This window comes from Eubalaena glacialis, chromosome 6, assembly GCF_028564815.1.
Source record: "Eubalaena glacialis isolate mEubGla1 chromosome 6, mEubGla1.1.hap2.+ XY, whole genome shotgun sequence".
NCBI lineage: Eukaryota > Metazoa > Chordata > Mammalia > Artiodactyla > Balaenidae > Eubalaena > Eubalaena glacialis.
The window spans coordinates 148,275,759-148,300,601 of NC_083721.1; the positions used below are offsets into that span (position 1 = coordinate 148,275,759).

The following is a 24,843-nucleotide window of genomic DNA, read 5'->3' on the forward strand; positions in this document are numbered from 1 at the left end:
AGAAGCCAAATATTTAAAGAGCAACACATTTCATTATTTAAAGAAACAAGAGAGGTTTATAGAGCTCCTAAAGAAATTTAAAAAATACTTCACAAAAAATTAAAAATTTCTTTGGATGCTTTATATACAAATGTAAAAGAGTCACCGGTTCTTCATGAGGTAGTACAGGAACAGTCCCAAAGCCATATTTCCTTATTAAAAAAATTCTACCGGCAAAACTAGATCTGAAAGAATATATTTTCTTTCTCTGGAAATCACCTCTCTAATAAAGCCAAAAGACAACAAAAAAGAATAATTTTATTATTTAAAAATACATACTTTGAATTCATTCCCCACTCACCTGTCCTCAACCTTGATTGGTTTACACCTTGGTTAAAGACAAAGCAGGAATCCCATCTACTTTTTTCAGTTTGCCGAACTTTATGAGATTAAGGAGACCGATTCTCAATTACTTGCACCAACGGAAGAGAGCATTGCCATGGAAAATAGAAAATGCTTAAAACTCAGCCTGGTGAATCTGAGCCCTCCAGAGCCTCTCTGGTGAGACTCGTAATAGTTTACTGGCGTGCTGTTCACCTTCTGGAGGCAAGGATCAGATTAAAAAATGGGCAGAAGACCTAAATAGACATTTCTCCAAAGAAGACATGCAGATGGCCAAGAGGCACATGAAAAGATGCTCAACATCACTAATTATCAGAGAAATGCAAATCAAAACTACAGTGAGGTATCACCTCAAACGGGTCAGAATGGCCATCATCAAAAAGTCTACAAATAACAAATGCTGGAGAGGATGTGGAGAAAAGGGAACCCTCCTACAGTGTTGGTGGGAATGTAAATTGATACAGCCACTAAGGAGAACAGTATGGAGGTTCCTTAAAGAACTAAAAACAGAGCTACCATATGATCCAGCAATCCCACTCTTTGGCATATAACCAAAGAAAACTCTAATTCAAAAAGATATATGCACCCAATGTTCACAGCAGTACTATTTACAACAGCCAAGACATGGAAGCAACCTAAGTGTCCATTGACAGATGAATGGATAAAGAAGATGTAGTACATATATACAATGGAATATTACTCAGCCATAAAAAAGAATGAAATAATGCCATTTGCAGCAATATGGATGGACCTGGAGATTATCGTACTAAGTGAAGTAAGTCAGAAAGAGAAAGACAAATATCATATGATATTATTTATATGTGGAATCTAAAAATAATGATACAAATGAACTTATTTACGAAACAGACAGACTCACAGACTTAGAGAATGAACTTATGGTTACCGGGGGCAAGGGTGGGGAATAGGGATAGATTGGGAGTTTGCGACTGACATGTACACACTGCTATATTTAAAACAGATAACCAACAAGGACCTACTGTATAGCACAGGCAACACTGCTCGATATTCTGTAATAACCTAAATGGGAAAACAATTTGAAAAAGAATAGATACATGTATATGTATAACTGAATAACTTTGCTGTATACCTGAAACTAACACAACATTGAAAATCAACTATAATCCAATACAAAATAAAAATTTTAAAAAAAGAATTAATTATAGCCAACTTGAAAATAAATATTTGTAAATATACAAAAATACCCACACATGCCACCCCAGAAACAGAAAGCTTTCTTCACAGGATTTCTCCTGCCCTGGGTTCCAAAGAGCTCTCTGTCCTCACTCCCTGGGGAATAGCAGTGGTAATCGCTCACTATTAAAAGCATCAGCTTTCCCTTTTCACTGTCCACCCTTTTGAGTGTCACTTGTTTCCTTCCAGTTCATGAATGGTGACAATGATAATGAAATATGTATGGAGAGAGAGAGATTCATTTGACATATTCTATTAAATCATGCATGTGTATTATGCATTAAAGTTAAAACAATAAATACAAATACAAAGTAAAATAAGAGTTTATCTTCCAGGTCAGTAAAACTTTCTGTCGTTAAGTTCACGTAATATTTTAACTACTAAACTCTTTACTTCTCTACAAATAATATCATACTCATTAATATATTTTTCATTTTTAATATTAGCAGTTTCCCAGGAAAATTTTCAAAAGACTTTTTTTTTATAACAGGGGCTCAAAATAAATAGTATCAGCTATGTTTAGTGTTATTTTATCCTTCTTTGTTTTTCTAACATTAGCTTTTCATAGAAGGACTGATTGAAGAGTAAAATATTGCTTGGAAGATCATCATTACATAATTTTTTTAATTGCGGGAGAAAATTTGATAAAAAATATCTGCGTGGGCTTTAACAATTATATGAAATTCAATTTTTAGTTAAAATTGGGCAGCTGTAATTTCACAAAGAATAACTATAGAACCAGGATTTCAAAAATAGGTAAAGGTATAGCAATTTATACTTTTCAACAATTCCTTTCAAACATTTATATTTTTAGTGAATATGATAGTGAATTTAAGGTGTCTTAATTAATTGATATCACCAATACTGCATACAGATCAACAGTACTCAAAATACTATCTGTGTTTTTATTATATGTATATCATTCAAGTAAAAAAGGAGAGAAGTTCATATTCACAAGAAGAGAATTTGAAAATTAATAAAGTATAGTTATTCTATTTGGTTTTGTTTAAATAAAGTCTTAATGATCATCTCTAACTTTATTAGAACTTTGGTCCATGAAATTTTGTTTGAATTGGCTGCTTGATAGAAAATGTAAAATGTTTAGAAATATAAATACTTCCTTATTAATAAAAGAACCATAACTAAAAATGCAGTGTCAGTGATATATCTATATCTATATCTGTCCTGAGCTATTACTAGAAAATGTTCTTTAAATACTAGCAACTATAACATATTTTAATTGAGTAAATACTGCATTTCATTCTTTATATATTTTCTCTACTCCTCACAACCATCATAAAATATGCTATAATTTTGTGAATCTAATGTTGAACATACAGTGACTAAGAAATTAATATGCCCAAGCCTACACAGCTTGCATGCAGACCCTTATTTGAATGCAAGTCCCCCTGTCTTCAAAGCCCTGCTCTTTGAACTACCCCATCTCTCTCTTCTCACTAAACAGTCTCTTCACCTATAAAGGGAACTCAGTCCCTAGTTTGGGGTGCTGGTCATAAACACAAGGCAGAATACTGTTTTGAAACACTATTCTAGGCTTCTTTTCTGGGCATATCCTCCTACCCTTAGCTCTCCTTCTATGTAGCATCCCCAGATTTATGTCTACAGGAAGAGATAGCCCGATAGGACCCAAAGAATAAATAAATGCAATTTCTGGGTTTTGAGTTTCAGTAACTAGCCTTGATTGGGTGGGGATGGAGTTGGCAGAAAAGAGCTCAGATCTGAAGAACACGTATATAAGAATAAAGATGCAGTCATTTTGCATTTCGACCAGGTAATAATGATCCAGAGGGTTAGACAGCCTAAAAACAGAATTTGGAGACGAGTGGTTTCCCAACAAGGAACTCTGTGTCTTACCCACTGACCACACTGGCCACCAAGTCCAAGTCAATATGGGAGTTGGAGGGGGATAAACCTCCAGGTAGCTGGGGATCAGAGAAAAGGAAACTTTCTTCCCCATAAAGCAGTAAGAGCATGGTTTCCCTCATGTCAGCTGGAGTAAACAACAGATAGAGTGACTGTGGATCTTAGAGCAAAAGGGTGCAATGATAAAAGCCCATGCCTGAAGGGTCTGGCTATTCAGTGAAGGGAGAATGGAACAGTGAGTGACCTGCAGGACTAATGACCATGACACATACACGTGACCCAAAACAAAGGAACAGTGGGCTGCAACACAGCAGCACAGTGAAAAAGGGAGTCCCATAAGCATTCAAGGGAAAGATTAATTAGCCTGAGGGGGGAATCATCTGGTCTACTAAAAAAGTAGGAAAGATTCATCTTTACTTATACGACTTGACCTAACACTTCTACAATGTTTCACTTAATAGAAACATACAATAGTATTTAATAAATAGTTCCAGTTAGAATGATTTTATTTCCTATTATTTAATTATGCCAGCTAAAAGTACAAGCATTCCATAGGTGTTCTCCATTAATATCATTAACTTTTGTGAACCAAAGGCTACAACAATGGGTTGAACAGAAAAACACTTTTCGTACGTCTTTCCCCTTTTTCCTAAAGCTTGAGACTGAAATAAATCACGTTGAGCACCTAAAATAAAATCCACATAGTCCCCATACTATATTATGCTATTCTAGCACTATATTATTACAGTGTAATTTACTTTTTTATGTGGTCCGTTTTTATTGTCTGTCTCTACTTGTTGCAATATAAACTCAGGAAGGCAAAGATTTTTCCCTGGCAAAAAAAGAAGTTCCCTGTAGTGTTTGTTGAATAAACGAATTAGCACATTACATAGGATATTTTTCATGATTACTTTTAGATCACGTTGATTCTGACATTCTGGTTCTCCTGAGACTGTAAAGCTAAGAATCCGCGCATCTTTGAAAAAAAATCTTCATAGAATAATTTAGATGATTAAAACACTAGATTGCAGAGCAAATCAAAATAATACACTTCAACGATTATCTTATAAAAATAAAGTGAATGGATACGTCAGCCAATGTGTCTGGAATTTCTTCTAAATTGTGAAGCATATTATGTGAAGATTTTTTGTTATGACGTGGTTTTTTTCTGAGGGTGGTTTGTTTTTTTTCAAGAGACTGATTTGTTTTCATTATTAATGGGAGATAAAACAGAAAAATAATAGAGTAAGCTCTTCAGATGAGACACAAGTTTTGGTAACCAAAAGCTACATGCTAGTTGTTAGTGAATTTTATATTGCATTTAGGGCTATAGTTATAACCTTAAAAACCATATAAAGGTTTAGTACTAAATATTCCTACTGCCATTCTATGAATGTTTGTAATTAGAGAGACACCAAACAACTTAGAACAAACAAAAGAATGTAGCCAAAGTATTAAAATCAGTGATCTTTAAAAATAAATAGCTGTTGCCCTTGCCTTCCCAAATCTAATTCCTTATCTTCTGGTAAGAAGATTTCAGTTTTTCTTGGAAAACCACCCTTTCTCACTTTAAGGCTAAGTGGGGTTGTTGCCAGCTCTCAGGCTAGGCATGTGACCCACACTTGGCTTATCAGAGTAGGACATACGGTTCCTGGCCACAGGGACTGACCATAACCCAGTTGGTCTGATGAATGTTATCCTGAACCTTTTGCCGTGATAACTAGGAAAAACATACTTCTTTTGCTGATCGCAGAGTTGGGGAAATGAAAGCCTAGAGCTCCTGGTAAAAATGGTGTCAATACAGAGGAAAGCTCACCTGAGGAGTAGGGATTGGGAAATGAGAAGTGTATGGTAATACTGTATGCGAAGTACCACATCTCATTCTATTAATACAACACTCTGCAAAAGATAACCTTAAACACACTGCACAGTTGAGGAAACTGAGGCTAAATAAGGACTAAGTATTGTGAGCAAAATATCATAGAGTTAGTAAGCAGTGGAACCAGGACAGTCTGACAACAGAGGCCATACTATTAAACACGGCTCTGCTTAAAGGCAGGCATAGCCCACTCTCTGACCTCCACCCACGACTTTTCATTAATGAGCCAATAAACCCAATTTTTGTTAATTCAGTTTGATTTTTTTTTTGGCATTTGCCACTAAAAGTTTTGATAATACAGCTCCATACTGATAAAAATAATGAGTATACTGAGGTAGCAGAGGGCTACTATATAATTGTCCCCCCCGCCTCCTCCCAAAAAATTAACTTATGCTGTGTGTGTGTGTGTGTTTGTGTTTTAATAAAAAGAAAACTTCTTTAAAGTTATTGCTCTCATAGGGAATGTAATTTTATTCGGAATCCGTATTTCCTATCAAGTCTTTAAAAAACTTTAATATATGATTATTCTTTAAAATGCTACAGTGTCACTGTTAGGATATCTCACAAAATGAAATTAACTATTTTCAAATAATATGTCTTTTAAAAGTTCGCCATTCTAAGATAAACTCAGATCGACAACGATGAAACGAAAAAAGGCTGTTATGGAGAGTAAACTAATGTTTACACTAATAGCAAACAAACTCGTTATTCAAGTACTCTTAATAAGAGTTTTGGATGGAATTTTTGAAGGGGTCAGGATGTGATATATCTTGATAAAATTATTTTTCTATTTTGCGGAATAATCTGAAATTTAAAACCAAGGCTACCTACTAGCAGAGTGTTCATTTATAAATAAAAAAATCCTTCTAAGTGATAAATATTAAAATCTAAACATATAAGAGGACAGCAGGCAATAAAATGTTTCCATGTTCAAAAATTAATTTTCTTAGCAAAAGTTCAAATTATTTTGAAACCCCAAAATCAGCCAAATCCTGCCGACAAGGTATATAAAACTGAGGCTACGACCTGATGTTCTTAGATGCACTTTTAAAATCCATTACGGGCCAAAGAGCCCTTTTTGAGTTTGCAAAGATTATGTGATTTTCCCATAGAAGTTTTTTGAAAAGGAGATTTTATTCTTGGTCCATACAAGAGCTCAGTTAATGTTTATTATCCTTTAAATTTCTGTAATACCTTAGAGGGACTTGATAATTATAATTTTCCAGGTAACTCCACTCAGGAAGTATTTCTTCCACAGTGAGAGACTAAGGATTGACTCTAGAACCTACTACCCATTTTCCCTAGTCTTGCATTTGCCATAGAATTCAGTGATAAATGAGGCTTTTTGCTGTAGTAACTAGGAAGAGACATTCTCTTTTACTGAGCGAGAAGTTGGGAAAATGGAAGCCCAAAGCTACTGGCAATGGTGGCTCAAGACAGAAGAAGGCTGACCCGAGGAACGGGCTTTAAAAAACAATGTTTCTGAGGCTGACCCTGAGGAAATATTTCATTTCTGTGATCATTGTTTTTAGGACTGCTTATTTTAAAAATGTAGTTTCATTATAGCTTACTCTTATGATTCAATACCACTTTAGACTAAGAGGTGCATGAATAGAATTCCAATTGTGTAAAATTTGTGTAACAACCTTAATATAAAACCATACAATTCAAGGAAGCTCTAATGAGTTAAAATGTGTGCTTTTTAAATTTCTCTTCAGCCATGCATGACGGAGGGATCAGATCCAATTAACTACAAGTTCACCAACCCTAAAAGAATAGCGTGAGAAGCAGTGAAAAGTCTTATGCTTAAATGGGTTCCACTTATATAAGTTCTGTTACTTCTAGTCTATCATACTACACGTTTAAACTTAACTGCGTTGCTTAAAGGACAACCTTCCTTAAAGTGGAGACCATATTTTCAGTCATTTCTTGGCAAACCCTCCAAACTGCAGAAGGATGGGCTGACCACAATTAAACATAATGTAATTATTGAAAAATCTACCATGGCGGCATCCTTGTGGCTACACTCCAAGAATCTATGCATATGAGTCAACGATTAAAACTAAGTTTAGCTTCAAAAAAGAAGCTGCTTTAATTTTCAAAATAAAATTAAAGTGAAAGGTTTACTAAGCAAAGCAAGAGCATGGACTCTTCTAGGTGACTCTGCAAAGTCAGATCTACATGGTGGAGGTTATATACGGCTTGCTTAATGCATTTGTCTCATTTTATCTAGTCCAGCAGTACTATTTGTCTCCCTCTGAAGGTATGTAGTTAATAGAAAATGACCAGAAAACTTTAGTAATGTATGGCTACTTTCCAAATTCTCTTTTCTGAGAAGTGTTGAATGGCTTCCTAAAAACAGGTGAACAAAAGCTACAATTCAAGGGAGTAGAGCCCCTGATCTCCAGAGAGTCCCAACTTGCTATCCACCTTCTGTCCTTTGGCTTTTCTACGAATACTCAAACTTCTGTTTCAGATGACTTTGAGGGCTGCAAAGAACGTCAAGCAGAAGTAAACGGGGCCATGGACCAGATCCTTGCTATTCACACTGTGATCATATGACCAATAGCAATGTCATTACCTAAGAGTTGATTATAAGTGTTCAATCTCAGGCCCTTCTCAGTTCCCATGGGATTTGTATGCAGGTCAAAATGTGAGGGGGTCCCTGAACTATTTTTCTAAGGACACTATAAATTCTAAAAGTCTATATATGATAGTTTCCCAACCTTGACTTCTCTTCCAGCTAATTACAGTGTTTAACAAGACTAACCATAGTAAGAGCTACATCTTATTTTATTGAAGGTTTACTGCCTGTTTGCACTAAACACATTGCCTACATTATTTAATCTTAAAATGATTGCTTCTGAGATGGTATTTATTACACAGGGCAGCGATTCTCAAACTCAGTCTGTCACAGAAGCGCCTGAAGGACTCTTTAAGACACAGATTGCTTGGCCTGCTGTCAGCATTTCTGGATCAAGAAACTCGGGAGACGCTCCCAAGAACTGGATTTTACCAAGTATGCAGGTGATGCTGATTGGAAGCACTAACAGAGAGGCCCCCAAATACAAGTGTCTGTTAATTCGGCCACCGGTGCCCACATCTCAGATGCAGGCGAATTCTTCATACTCTTTTACACCTTTTTGTGGCCAGTTCTAGGGGTTCCGTCTGTACTCCTCTCCTCCCCACCCCACAGTCGTCACTGCCCATTTTCTCCTCCTCTTTAAGGCCAGATATAAAAGACAACACACCTGCCCCACTTTTCCTCCTCCTTGCTGTCCCTAAGTCTTACATCTTTTGGCTTTGATGGTATCAGAGCAGAGTACTGCAGTGATGGGTAATTGATGTGTAAGGAACATTCCAGAAATCTCACACATCCTCACAGTGTATTTCCTTGACTTTTAGTCTAGGTTTTAATATGGATTTAAATTCCTATTAAATGCTTGGCACCCTTTATGTTCAAATAACTCAGAGTCACTTCAGAGGAAAAACAAAAACTAATTAAAATTCACATCTTTGTATGAAAAAGAGATTGGTGAAATACTTTCATCTATATTGCCTCATTTGCTTCTTTCAAGAAGCTTACTGAATAGGCAAAGTAAATAAAATAATGTCACAAATAATTAGAATGAACTGGAAAGAAAGCAGCAACAGCAAAATAAGTCTTCGTTTAAGAAGATCTTCCTTATAGAATAGCAATATTTCCATCTGTCCCTACAAGTTCAAACAGGGCCTTATACACGTCTCAAAGCTACACAGTAATTGTTAGTTATTTGTGTTTGTGTGTGTGTGTATTATATACACACATATACGTACATAGTTTTATTGCTTTACTTACATAAACATTCCCCAGTAGGAAAGACTTACAGTTCTACTAGATTTTACTTAAAGAAATCAAGTGTTAGATGCTTGGAATAACATCCCCAGAAATCCGAACAGGCAAAATTTTTTTTCTTAAGTCAACAGTTAATAGTAAAAATTCATGCTTACTTTTCTTCTCCTCTAGGTTATGAATAGGAATTCTTTCCATAGAAGACATACTTTCAAGTATTAGGCATTGAGTATTAAGTAAAAGAAAAATATTTTAAATTTCTTCCTTCAGGCCACTAACCCAGTTAGTCTGATAACACATTTAAATACAGAAGGATAGGGCCAGTGGTGAAGACATGGCTTAACAAGCTTGCTGTGAACCCAAATATTAGTTTTGAAAATATATTTAATATGCTAAGGGGAGCATCCAGAATAAAACGTAAATAAATATAACTAGTGGAGGCTTCAGCTTCATCTGAGCGGCACTCATGTGAAAACGCAGACCTATCTGATCAGGTGTAAAGTGCATCTGGGGCTGGGTCCCTTGGGAGACAATCCCATTGAATACTGAGCCTCCTGGGAAGGCTTATCTTCCTGTAGCTAAAGTTAACCATCTGGGAGCATTGAAGGGAAAGAGTGACTCCAAGTTTACACCTATTTATGCTGTGTATCCACTAACAAAATTTAGTTACAGTTACTTTTAACACTTTTGTCTTTTAACTTTTAAACTAGAATTAAAAGTGATTACCCACCCCTGTTAAGGTAATACAGTCCATCCTGGTTTTGTCTATATATTGACGTTACCAATGAGTTTCGTACTTTCTTACCCTGTCATGTTGCTGATTTAGCATCTTTTTGATCCAACTTGAAGAGCTCTCTTCAGCATTTCTTGTCAGGCAGTTCCAGTGGTGATGAACTCCCTCTGCTTTTATTTGTCTGAGAATGCTTTTATCTCCTCTTCATTTGTGAAGGATACATTTTCCACATTTAGTGGCTTGGTTGGCAGGTTTTTTTCCTTTTAGCAGTTTGAATATATCATCCCACGCCCTTCTAGCCTTCAAGGTTTCTGCTGAAACCGCATATATAACAAATCACTTTTGCTGCTTTCAATATTCTCTCTTTAATTTTTAACAATTTGATTCTAATAGGTTTCTATGTGGGTCTCTTTAGAGTCATCTACCTTATGATGCAGCAATTCCACCTCTGAATATACACCCAAAGGAAATGAAATCAGCATCTCAAACAAATATCTACACTCCCATGTTCACTGCAGCATTTTTCATAAGAGCCAAGGTATGGAAACATACTAAGTGTCTGTCTACAGATGAATGGATAAAGATGTGGCCTCTGTGTGTGTGTGTGTGTGTGTGTGTGTGTGTATGTACAAGTTGACTCTTGAACAACATGGGTTTGAACTGAGCAGGTCCACATATACATGGATTTTATTTTCAATAAATACATACTACGGTACTACCAGATCCACAGTTGGTTGAATCCGTGGATGTGGAATCATGGATATGGAGGGTTATACAAGGATGTTAGTTATTATTTTAGTTATTTAGTTAGGATTTTCAACTGCGTGGGAGGTCAGCACCCCTAATAACACCCGCATGTTTCAAGGATCAACTGTATGTATGTGTGTGTGTGTGTATATATATATATACACACACACACACATACACACATACATATACACACACATATGCAATGGGAAATTTTCAACCTTTACAAAGAAGAAAATCCTGATATTTGAGACAAAATGGATGAAGCTGGAGGATATAACGCTAAGTGAAATAAGCCAGACACAGAAAGATAAATGCCACAGATCTCACTTATATGTGGAATCTGAAAAAGTAGAACTCATAAAAGCAGAGAGTAGAATTGTGGTTGCCAGGGGCTGCGGGGTGAGGGAAATGGGGAGATGTTGGTCAAAGGGTACAAAGGTTTAGTTATGTGGGTAGATAAATTCTGGGCATCTAGTACAGCATGGTGACGATAGTTAATAATACTGTATTGTACATATGAAATTGCCTAAGAGGACAGATCTTAAATTAAATCTCTCAGCACACACACACACACACACACACACACACACCCCAGGATAACTATGTAGAAGTGATGGATAAGTTATTTAGCTCGATTGTGGTGATCTTTCTACAATTTATACAGATATATAAAAACATCTCAATAAAATTGTCTTTAAAGAAAAGAGTGATTCTCAGATTGACCTAAGCCCCAGCCCACATTGACTTCTTTCTAGGGAGAGAAGCTGTGAATAGAAAAATAAAATAAAATCTTCTAATTTTTATTTCTTAGCCCTACACTATGGAAAATATGAAGAGGACATCAATAAGTCATTGGCACAATTGGCAATTCATTGGGCTGGGGCATGCATTGGAAATAGGACTGAAAATATGATTAAATGCACAACAAATGTAACCCATCATTTATGTTTCTGACACCTTCATTAACTCCTTAAGATACCTTTTCTCTTCCTCTTACAAGAATTAAATTTTAAGGTTGCTTTCCCTTTTCCTCTTTCTTTTGCCTATTTTATAACTCCCTCAATTGTAGCTATGCTACCAGTGAGGATAAAACCCAGGTCACAGGAGTACAAATTGAATATGTACATAAGTCAAGTTATCACCTTTGTTATTCTTCAGTCAGCTTTTCCTCTGTTCAATTTCTTTTTTTTTTTAAAGTATATACTATTTTATTTATTTATTTTTTTTGGGGGGGGGCTGTGTTGGGTCTTCGTTTCTGTGCGAGGGCTTTCTCTAGTTGTGGCAAGTGGGGGCCACTCTTCATTGCGGTGCGCGGGCCTCTCACTATCGCGGCCTCCCTTGTTGCGGAGCACAGGCTCCAGACGCGCAGGCTCAGCAGTTGTGGCTCACGGGCCCAGTTGCTCCGCGGCATGTGGGATCCTCCCAGACCAGGGCTCGAACCCGTGTCCCCTGCATTGGCAGACAGATTCTCAACCACTGCGCCACCAGAGAAGCCCTGTTCAATTTCTTAACATCAACCACACTATTCTAAACACACAGTGTACAAACAGGGTTCGATCAAGAACCTTGTTAATTCCTCATTCAGGCTGTATTCACTATTTTATCCCTCCTTCAAGTGACCTAATTTGCACCAATTGTCTTTGTTAGAAGGTTGTAATCTTCTTTGGAACTGGAAAATATTAATTATTCATCAGAATTACTATCACATACACAAGCATTTGTTTACTATGAGTTAAAGAAGTTAAATATTCTTATATTAATTCTGCTTTTATTCTTCTCCTTTTGAAACCATAGTCCTTTACCTCTTATTCACTGATGCGTTCACACAATCCTCTGTATTGCTATACTTCTATTGAGTCACTGAAATAAAATCTTGAAATAAAACCATATGTGTGGACTTCCCTGGTGTTGCAGTAGTTAAGAACCCGCCTGCCAATGCAGGGGACACGTGTTCGAGCCCTGGTTCAGGAAGATCCCACAGGCCGCAGAGCAACTCAGCCCGTGCGCCACAACTACTGAGCCTGCACTCTAGAACCGGCGAGCCACAACCACTGAAGCCCGTGTGCCTAGAGCCCGTGTTCCACAACAAGAGGAGCTACTGCAGTGAGAAGCCCGCACACCACAACGAAGAGTAGTCCCCCACTCGCAGCAACTAGAGAAAGCCCGCGTGCAGCAAGGAAGACCCAATGCAGCCAAATAAATAAATAAATTTAAATCAACTGTGCTAAAAAAAAAAAGTGTTTTTTCAGTACCTGTTTTCTCTCAAGTAAAATCTTGAATTGAAATTTATGTTCATGTGCTTTCTCCTCCCAAGGCTGGCCAATTTTAAGTGACTAGTTAATATGTCTCGGTCATATCTCTGACTTCAGCACTGTACCTGATACAAGCGGTTGCAAGTGAGCAGTGCATACAAAATATGTCTTTTGTCCTTCTACCTGCGTGATTGTATTTTCCTCAACCTGGATATAATCTTGGCACTCATTTCAGCCCCCAAGAAGGACTCTAAGCTCACATAAAATGTCAGTAAGCAAAGTTGTCTTTACTGAAGATTCCACAGGTGAGATGTAAGAGGGAATTACAGCACACATTATTACAAAGGTAACGAATTAAAAATTCATATTAGACATGTCTATTTCCTCTACCTCTCTTATCCTCGACCCCCATCAAACAATTCACTTTCTGACCTTTCTGGCTTGTAGTCCCCAGAGTAATTTGTTCTTCACTTTCCTAGGTTTAGGTTGGGCAGGTCAGTTATATCCCAGCTTCTAACTGCAAATCAACATATGTAAATTCATCAGGATGTTCATCAAACAGTGAGCCTTACATTTAAGGCTACCTCAGATCAACCTTAGAGATATTCTGAAATTTTGTTGGAAACCTAAGTGATAGGGCTCTTTTTTCCTACTTCTGTGAGTTTCCTTATTTGTGTTTAGATTTCATGTTTTCCACATTTTCATCCCATTTCCTTTTTAGCTTCCAGAAATTCCTCACCATTTTACTCTTCTCAAGTGTGCAATGCTGCTATGGATTTATTTACTTTTGTTCTCAAATTTCTTGTGTCACGTCATTGCAATTTTGAAAACAGAAGAAATACATGTATCTGGGCTGCTATTTTTGAAAATTACTTTCTTATCCCTTATTTAAAGACTTAAAATTAACATTTTAAAGGTCTACTTAACGATTAATCTATTGTACCATCTTAAACACACACACACACACACACACACACACACACACACACACACACAGGCTCATACCACTGCTTAGTGTTTTTGAGAACCATGCAAAAAAAAGATGAAGCGTGACATACCTGGGGTGGAGCTGTAGAAACTGTGAAGCCAATTTAAATAGGATTTGCCTCCAAATACAAAATAACTTTTAAGGAAAGGGGAATTCATACCTAAAAGAATCCCTTCTTTATTACCTACTAGCACTGTCACCATGGGCAAATTACTTTTAGGGGAAATATAAAGGAAACAGAACAAAAGTGAAAAAAATACTTTCAAACCTAGAAAAGTGGGGAAAATGTTTATTTCTCTAAGATTGGAGGGTAGGGAAACACTAGGAGTAGAAGATGCTTCTGTTGGAAGTGGTTAGTGACTGAAAGAGGAAAAAGGTAAGGAAAGAAGAGGTAGTTCTACCCATGCTAAACATCTGAAGTTCAGACGGACCAAAAAAATTTATTCTGCACTCCCAGTTTATACCACCACTGTTATAAGCCCCCAATTCCTGCAATTCTTCAAACGCTCCCAAATATATACCCCCATATACACACAGAGAATCACAAATTGAAATCTCTTCTATCTCAAATAACTTCTGTCCTCTAACTAAATGGCATGCATTTAATTCATCCTTTTTTCTCTTCAAGTTTCCCTTAATGGTCATTTCATCAAATTTTTCATGGATAACAGTGGTCATGAAGAACTAGAGTACACTTTTCTTGGGCACAGTGGCATGGTCTCCTGACAGGGGTCAGCCTAGATTATCAACCTAAGTTTTTAAAACCTCACTATTATCCCAGTAAAGAGGGGTTTCTTCAGGACACAGATTGCATAAAGAAATCTCTATGTTGAAAAAGATGTTGTCCTTCAATGGAATTGAATATTAAGTCCAGGTGAAACAAGTAGCTAATGACTAGAAATCTAGCCCTTTTGGAATAATCAATGTGTTTTCTCTTCAGGGAGGAAAAAAATCAGTAACCAAAGCCAGAGACCTACTCAAAATTTGAACATGGTAAATCAGCATTTGTTACTTTTCCCCATATTTTTAATCCCTCAGTGATAAAAAGAAACTTAGAAGACTCAAACAAGAACAAAATATCTTATTACATGTTGGGCAATTTAACATCAGCATTTTTTTTTATTTTCTCCCCTTGGCTGAACCTTCTAAAGGGTATGGTGGATAAGAGAGAAGTATAAGCAAAGCAATATTCCTTATTGCATGTCATATACTAATATAGATACGATATCATTAAGAAAGCAGTTTTCATTGTTAAATAAAATGATCTCAGAAGGGAATACTAAGAATCCACAAATTTACTGGCAAATTCTAAATAGTTTATTGACATTCTACAAAAGCATGAATAGTACTTGGAGATTAAAAGATGAGACAAAATTATATGTAAATGAGAAATTTACATATATTATATAGGTGTGTGTGTGTATGAATATATATATATATTATCTCAAGGCTTGAAGTATCAGAAAATTCTATGAAGCTATTTTGTTTTTTTTAACTACCAATGTTGCAGGAGAAGGAACATCTTGTAAACTGAAAATCTACTGACACTTTTAACCTCATCTGGGATAATCAATGGAAAGAGAAAAGAGAATAGATCAGTGAAAGCTAGAAAGTAAAATTTTATTTAGCTTCTCTGTTAACTAAAAGAAAATGTAATGCTAAGAGGAAAGATAAGAGCAACAATACTAGATTTATGTGCTACAGAAAAATGAGCACCAAAAGAGTCTAGAATACTGTTAAGATAAAACTGAATTATTTGATAGCAGTTTCAGCCCAATAAAACTAGAAAACCAGGCTTAATAAAATAACTCAAATATGACAAAGACAGTGTGTATAAAGTAAAGCTGCCCCAGTAGGTCAACTTGTTACTCGATCCTTCAACAAGCATTAATCGGAGCTTAACCATGGTGAGCACTGAAATTGAATTAAATTAGTTGGCCATAGAAGCTTTAAATACCCTGAAAATTGTACCCTTTGTAATATGTATTCCAAAATGCTCTTATGAATCAAAGAAGCATTTTTACTCTTATGTTCAAATTTCTGTCTTCTGATAAAACCCCTTGTGATACTTCATTTTAACATATCATTTTATACTTCATGATAATATTAAGGTTTTTCCACGATAGAATATATCACATAGTCGGAAAGCAAAATGACAAATGTGAGTAAAATCCCAATATTCAGCTAGAAATCTCAACTGCATTATTAATTTCTTTACAGTAATATAAAAATATGCAGTCAGAAAAAGGTGATCGTCTATAAACACTATTATGCTATAATGCATGTAATATTGTACATACATTGTTTATTCATATTTATTTGCATACCTGGTAGAATGGTGACAAAAAGATTAGAAGTAATTACTTTTGTAGGATCTTGGTGATTTTTGTTTTATTTTTGTACATTTATGTACAGCTCAGACAGGACAACATTATTATCATCAGAAAATAATCATTATTTGCAAAACTTACATTCCTCATAAATATAAAATCAAAGACTTTTTCCAAAGAGAAAGTTAGTAAGTCATGCAGTTTGCATTGGAATTTCTTTGGTTTATAGTTTTCATGAAAGGGTGAAGCCTGGAATCTCTGGAATATGATAAATTCTACACATTTAAGCAACTTTTAATTATGGAATACACTGCTGCCACTTCTGTATCTCACCTCATCTTCAAAAAGTGCACTAACATCTTCAAAAAGTGTATTTTCTGGAATAACAGAAAATACAGTGATAAATTACACTGCACAAAATGTCCTCAGCAGTTATGTTGGTAAAGAAAATTTAAGGAAACATCAGTTTTATTGTAATAATGTAAGTTAAGTGCTTTAAAAATGACATAAAGTCAATCGCATAAGAAAATACCCAAATAAATGGCATAATTCTGTTGACAGTAGGATGTAAGTCTGCCCTGGAGATGAGTGTATTGCTGCTAATGTAGACACGGGAAACTTTACAAATACACAGAGTTACCATTTGGCAAGTATCTTAGTCCCTTTGATTCTTGGCTTATTTATTTGTGAAATAGATGCAGTAACAGTTGCTTTGCAGAATCGTTGATTGGGGTTCAATAAATGATGTATATAAGATACCTGGAACAATAAATACTAGTTCACTTTTTGTTCCCTTGGCATTTTTGATGATAAAGCTTAAATACAGGCATTAAATGGAAACTACATATGGGGGAAAGTATTAAATGTTGTTGCTTTTGCACAATGAAACATATTATGCATATTACTTATGAATATATAGGAAGTATTGGTGATGTCTTAGGTGGATTCCTCAGACTCTGAGAGAAAGATTTTGGGGTCAAGGGGTGGATTAGGGATCAGGAACTGAGTGAGAGGCAGGAGGAAAGTGAACCTGGTGGAGGGTGGGCTGGACTTGATAGAATTGCAGCACTGGCATCAGCAAATCTGAAGCTGGAACGGCCTTTTGAGGCAAGAAGCTGGGAGGTTTTGCTCCAGTAAGGGAGCAAATTCAGGAGGAATTCAGCAGGCAACACTCCCTATTGGCAGGAAGGACCTCGGGGTCTCGGGACAGCACACACGCAGGTGGTGGACACGTGTCCTAGGTAACTTTACCTCTGCTAAGAGGGCAGAAACTGTCAAAAATTGAAGTTAAGTCTCAACCTGTGGGAACCATGGCCTCCTAATTAACTAGCACAGATGATATATTTTTTCACTGTGATCTTCAGAAGATCATTTTCCCTGGATGACATGAGAAATGCCACATTTTGCTCAGAAATACAGAAACCGTATTTTTGATAGGGTGGTGTCTCTCTTGTTCATTCTTGTTCTTTGTAGCATATATTAGGATATGCCTCTAGGCATGTAGTGATTCAATGTTCTACAGTCATTCAGGACTGAAGTGATATTTTTTTTTTTCTCATGTAGACAATCTCGAAGGAATAATAATAAAAATTAGTTCCATTTCTATTATTTATGTTATTTGCATTCCTCAAAACAAGTTACGTATAAGGTTGGAAGAATCCAGGTAAATATCTCTAGTATCTTATTCCTTTTTTGACACTACTATATATATTTCCCATTTGAAATCTAAACTGAGGTGGTTTTCTAAAGGTAGAAGAAGTCCACAGTAGTCATATGTGTGTGTGTGCATCTTCAAGGAGAAGGCTATCTCCTTCTATGTCCCATTTCATTCTCTAGATAAACTAAAAATGATAATGCTCTCGACTAAAAACTTATAGGATCCATTATTCTTGAGAATTCCTGACTTTAGCTTGGTCTCTGTGTAGGTAAAGGAACGACAATTAATAAGTACATAAGGCTCAGAATTGGGCTCCTTTCTTATTCCCAACAGGTCTGAAAAAGTACCTTTTTAGAGTGGGGAGAGGGAGGGATATTTAAAGGAAATAATATGTTGCTATATTAATGTAAAGTAACAACTAACTCAGTTGTGAATGGATTGCCTATAGTTAGATCCACCTGTAGTTAGCAGTGAGGGCTCCTCTGAAGTGTGATTTCAGGTCAAACTAATATGACCTAAACCAAGTGCTCCCATTAATTCATAATCATTTTTTAAAATAAATTTATTTTTTTTATTTATTTATTTTTGGCTGCGTTGGGTCTTTGTTGCTGTACGCAGACTTTCTCTAGTTGCGGCGAGCGGGGGCTACTCTTTGCTGTGGTGTGCGGGTTTCTCATTGCAGTGGCTTCTCTTGTTGCGGAGCACGGGCTCTAGGTGCACGGGCTTCAGTAGTTGTGGCTCGCGGGCTCTAGAGAGCAGGCTCAGTAGTTATGGTGCATGGGCTTAGTTGCTCTGCGGCATGTGGGATCTTCCCAGACCAGGGCTCGAACCCATGTCCCCTGCATTGGCAGGTGGATTCTTAACCACTGTGCCACCAGGGAAGCCCTCATTTTTAATTACTTTTATTAATTTGATGCTAATAAGAACCTTGAAAAGATAATATGTGTAGAAAATGTAGCAATAAAATTTGTTAAGCACCATGTTGATCAATGCATTGTTGGGAATCTGATAGAATTTTATTTTTTATATTCTCTTAAAATAATTTTTCTCCTTGAATAAAGAAAGGCACAGTTTCTACAGAATATTAATTTTGGGGAGACAGTATACTTTAGAATACACCTATTTAATGAATAAGACCTGAGTTTGATTTCTAGTTTGACCATTTAACAGTTGGGTGACCTTCAGTACAGGATTCAATCGACATTATCCTCAATTTCTACATCTGTAAGAGGAAGGTAATGGAAATATCTCTCTGGTTGTGAGGAAAAAATAAATAAGAAAATGTACATAAAGCCTTTAGTATAATGCTAGCCCACAATATGTGCACTGATGTAATTATTTTAAAATATTTGATTTGAGGAAACTCATTCCTAGTATGGTGATTTGAAAGTTGTTGACCATCCTAAATTTCGTCTGAGACTGGATCTGATTTGAATTTCTAAACCAGGCATGTCTCTTGAGTTTCTTTCTATGACATAATTTATTGCTTCTCTGAAGAGCTTTGTAAATATCAAGGTAAGTGAAATAAAACACCAAAGCTGACACCATTACCACCACTGAAACTGAGAAGGACCCTGTAGGGCTCCTGGGCACAAAAGCCTTTCTGTGTCCCTCATATCTTGATTACAGGAAATAGGCTTCATTCAGCCTCCATGACCTTCCCTGAGTCCAAACAAGCAGGTTCAAACAGTTGCTAATCAGGGAAGGGTGGGGATGCAGAGACAAGGGTGGAGCAGTCAAGAAACAACAGTGCAGCCTCGGGGCAGGGCCCTGGTTCCCCCTCAAGGGATACACGTCACAATATCTTTGAGCTGTTTTGCAGATACTGAAATCCCCACCAGGTGGGAGAAGTTAACTGTATGCTGCCCACAAGCACATAGACCCCAGACGGTTGGAACCAGAAGGTTGATGATGCTGACTCCCGCTTACCTCACCACCAAACCAATTAGAAGAATGTCCATAAGCTGATCATGCCCTCCTCTTTGAATCATTACTATAAAATCCCTCACTACCCCCTCCAGGTCAGGACACACAGTCTTGAGGACATTAGCCCATTGTGTCCCCCTTCTCCCGGCAAAGCAATAAAGCTATTCTTTCCTACTTCACCCAAAACTGTCTCTGAGATTTAATTCAGTGTCGGGGAAAGAGGCCAGATTCTGCCTCCCCACCAACACCAACTTAAAGAAAAACAACTTGAAATTGAATCATGCTGTACTTAAGATGATTTTACTTAAATATCAATGACAGGGAAAAGATTTTCCTTAGGAGATTCAAAATAGAGACTGTGAAATCCATATTTTTAAACATGACTTAATAAGCACATTTGCCTCACTAGTTCATCTTGGGTCTATGGAATTTAGTAGTTCTTATTTACTTTCTGATGACTATCCTTATTTTTTACATCTTTTTGACTGAGAAGATCCATGATTAACTATTTGACATACAAAAGAGAAACAAGGAGTCCTTTCTGTTAGAATATTCCAGTTCATGCATAGTAAAAACTACAAAGCAAGGTAGAAATAATTTCCATTCAAAAAATACTATCTTTTCTCCTTCCAATTATTTGGTAGCCTTGAAGCAAACTACGAAATTATATTGGTCTTTGATCTCAAATACTGGAACAGATCAAAATTCAGTCTCATTTTAAAATGTCATTAAAATTTAGATAAAATATACCTTATCGATGAAACACGAAACATCCAACCAGACCACAATATTGTAACTCTTTGGAGTTAGAATAGTGTTTCAGCTCCCCTACGTCCTGTGGCAGAATTCCACCCTTCCCTCCCTCACCACTCCATGCTTTTTCTAATAACCTTCCATTCTTTTCCAAAAGTATATGTGTGCTATTTTAAAAGTCTGCTTACTCCTAAATTCAACTTATACTTTTAAAAAGCAGTCTAAAGTGATTAAGCAAACCATGAATTTTCACCAGCAAATTTAAACAATCTGTACATACTAATAGATCATATTTTATTGGTTAAAACACCTACCTGAAAAGATAGGTATTTTTTTTAAATCAATTGCAGTCTTACTAAGCAATTGAAGCCCCAACATGCACAAAACAAACATAAAAAGCATTGTTTTATATAAAATGTAAAAGAATGTCCATTTCCAAATAACTATATTAAAGTCAAACATCAAGAAAACCTAATGTCAACTTTTTCAAATTATCATAAATGTCCTGGTGGGTCATGATCACAATCTAATAAATTGAAGCATAGACAACAAATAAATTTCCCCTTCTCTCTCAAAAAGCTGTGAGATAGTCTTTATTTTAACGTACTAAGCTGTTTTTCCTGGTTTTAAAAATAGAGATTACTCTATTCTTTTATTTCCCCATCTGCAGGTACACGAATAACTTGATGATGTAAAACTGAGAATATATCTTTAGAAACACTTACCATTGTCATTTTTCACCATGCCATTGCTGAGCTGTTTTAATCTTTTTTGATGTGATTTGCCATTGTAGTGGATTTGGGCTTGAGCGGCCGAATTCAGCTGAATGTTACACACGTTGCACAAAGTGAAATTGTTATGTTTCTTTTCTCTTTCTGGTTTTTCTTCAAAGTCATCAGGTAAAAACTCAGCCTCACTCTCTCCATCTTGTGTACATGCAGAAGCTAGGGGGGCAAAGAAAGTTATGAACAAGCCAATCGAGATTCCTGGATTCCTATGAACATTTGGGTTGTACCTTTTGAATTGGAGTTTTCATCTTTTCTTGATATATGCCCAGAAATGGGATTGCTGGATTATAAGGTAACTTTATTTTTTTGTTTTTAAAGGAACCTCCATACTGTTCTCCTTAGCAGCTGCACCAATTTACACTTCCACCAACAGTGTAGGAGCACTAAATACATACACACACACACACACACACACACACACACAATGGAATATTATTCAGCCATAGAAAGCGATAAAATACTGCCATTTGCAGCAACATGGATGGACCTACAGATTATCATACTAAGTGAAGTAAGTCAGACAGAGAAAGGCAAATATCATATGGTATCAGTTATAAGTGAAATCTAAAAAAAACAATACAAATGAACTTATTTACAAAACAGAAATAAACTCACAGACATAGAAAATAATCTTATGGTTACCGAAAGGGAAAGGAGGGGGAGGGATAAATTAGGAGTTTGGGATTAACAGATACACACTACTCTATATAAAATAAACAACAAGGTCCTACTGTATAGCACAGGGAACTATATTCAATATCTTGTGATAAACTATAACAGAAAAGAATCAGAAAAAGAACATATATATGTTATATATACCTGAATCACTTTGCTGTACACCTGAAACTAATACAACATTGTAAATCAACTGTACTTCAATAGAAAAAAATTAACAAATACAAATAAAAATAAAAAAGAAAAGAAAAGATTCCTTATTAAATCGAGTAGCAAATAAGCATTGTCCTAGACACTTAGAATTCAAAATTTCCACTTCATCCCATTTTAATAGGTTGCTTTCACACTATACATTACATCTTTATATCTTTCTTGGGACACAAATGGCAAATGTTTCACTTTGCTTCTCCTATGTCAAACACTGTGTTAAATGCCGTGTTAAATGACAAATGGTTAACATGCATTATCTCATTTAACCATCATAACGATGGAAAAGGAAACAATGAATAAACTATAGTTTTTCCTGTTTCATAACTAAGGAAACTAAGGTTTAGAGTGTTTAAATAACTCACCTAGGGTCACACACCTAATAAGCGGTACCTCTGGTATCAGCATTTGGTTTTATCTTCATATCACAAGCTCTTAATTATAATGCTCTTTACTAAGTATTAATGTATTAGACATTTCCCTTCTGATTTCAACAACTAAATAAAATTATCTTATTTTCATATTCCTTACCAATTAAGTAAAATCATGTACATTTGGCTGGATACATCCTACACATATAAAAAAGCTAAAATTGTTCCAGTACCTAAAAATGTATGTTTTGTACCTCAAATACATAAGAGGTTCTGAATATCCAAGATACCTTCATACTCAGGGTGCAAAAAAAGTGTGACAGATCTAAGGATTATTTTGGAATACATTATTTTTGGATAAATATAAGCTTTGTATGCTCAAATCTAAGAGAAACAGGCAACTGGCAATTGCAGAATCTCTGACCTTGAGATGGTAATAATTAAAGCAACTATTGCAATACATATTTTACTGTTCATTTATAAATCACTTAAAAGAATACTGGCTCCTTTCTAAGATTTTTCTGTGCTTTTACTAACAGGACTCTGCATAACTTTTACAGTCTAGATATGATTTTCCATTCCAATTTTCCAGATTCTTCAAAGATCTTTTCATAGTCTTTGGAAATATTAGCAGAGGAGAACAATCATTATTTTAACATGCATTTATTAACTGCCTACTGGGTGGCAGGCACTCTCCTTGGTGCTGGAGAAAAACTGATGAGCAAGACAAGACAAGAGTGGTCCTGCCGTTACAAAACTTACTGACAATGACAGGAAGAACATGGGCTTTGGTATCAGGCAAACGAGATAACAAACGCCAAAATAATTTTGACAATGTGTAAGGAATAGTTTGTCAGTAAATGATGAAAGAAAATCTAACTACTGACTCAAGCTAAACACCTAATACTTGAATCTCTTAATGGATATTGAAGTATCCAATTTTTAAAAAGAGTAAAAGCTTTTAAGTATATAATTCATGCTCTTTGGTGGACTAATTTATTTAAAATACACTAACCTCTTTTTAAAAAGGAAAGTTTATCTTTCTTACTCAGGTGGCCGTTATTAGAATAATATTAAATACACAATTTGAGTGGTCATATTTAAAAGAAAATTTAGGGACTTCCCTGGTGGCGCAGTGGTTGAGAATCTGCCTGCCAGTGCAGGGGACACGGGTTCGACCCCTGGTCTGGGAAGATCCCACATGGCGCGGAGCACTAAGCCCGTGTGCCACAACTACTGAGTCTGCACTCTAGAGCCCATGAGCCACAACTACTGAGCCTGCGAGCCGCAACTGCTGAAGCCCGCGCGCTTAGAGCCCGTGCTCCGCAACAAGGGAAGCCACTGTAATGAGAAGCCCGCGCACCACAACAAGGAATAGCCCCCACTCACTGCAACTAGAGAAAGCCGGCATGCAGCAACGAAGACCCAACACAGCCAAAACAATAAAGAAAGAAAGAAAGAAAGAAAAGAAAATTTAGAGGCTTTGTAAAATTATCATATAATTTTAGTTAAAGGAAACCATATAACTATATTTATTAGCTTTTTTTATTTCATATAAATAAAGCAATTTAGGTATTTACTACAGGTTGTATTCAGAATGTTTCAAAACTTCTTTTTTTCCAGAGTTAATTTGTATTTTTAAAATCTTTTATCTCAAATATCATTAAGTAATGAAAATGATTAAATGAAGGTGCATTTAATCACTGTGATGTTCTACAGGCAATAAAAACAGATAGGGAAAATTATATAACATGAGAAATTATTTCTATACAAGTGAAAAACAAACACAAGATGTAAATTTACATATAATATGTTTACAACTATGTAAAACACAAATAAGACTTAAGAAAAATATTAGTAGTCATTGATTCTGAATGATGAGATTAGAGTTGGCTTTTTTCCCCTTCATTTTTTCCATATTTTCAAAATTGTATCTACTGACCACTTATTACATTTATTATGAAAAAATAAATCAATATATTTGAAAGAAATAAGCCAAAAAAAGAGCTTGTACTAACCTACTGAATGAAGGGTTTATGTTTATCAGAACTAGGTCAAACTACACAGACAATCCCAGTACACGAGTCCTTGTGACACAACATTTTTGCGAAATATATGCATATGTTTGGAGAGAAATAGTTTCTTCCTTGATTATTTCCACCTTGACCTATAAAATAAGAATGTTGGCCAACGATTTAGCAGGGAAAATGCTGAAGAAGAAATTT

At 36.0% G+C, this 24,843-nt stretch overlaps 1 protein-coding gene across 1 annotated transcript in view; it reads right to left on the reverse strand.

The window, feature by feature from the left end:
• ZNF385D (zinc finger protein 385D) overlaps positions 1-24,843 on the reverse strand; it is a 933,934-nt gene that overhangs the window by 686,369 nt on the left and 222,722 nt on the right. Inside the window, exon 2 of the mRNA XM_061193710.1 lies at positions 21,303-21,521. Coding sequence (XP_061049693.1) covers positions 21,303-21,521 — 219 coding nt within the window. The remainder of the gene's footprint in view (positions 1-21,302; positions 21,522-24,843) is intronic.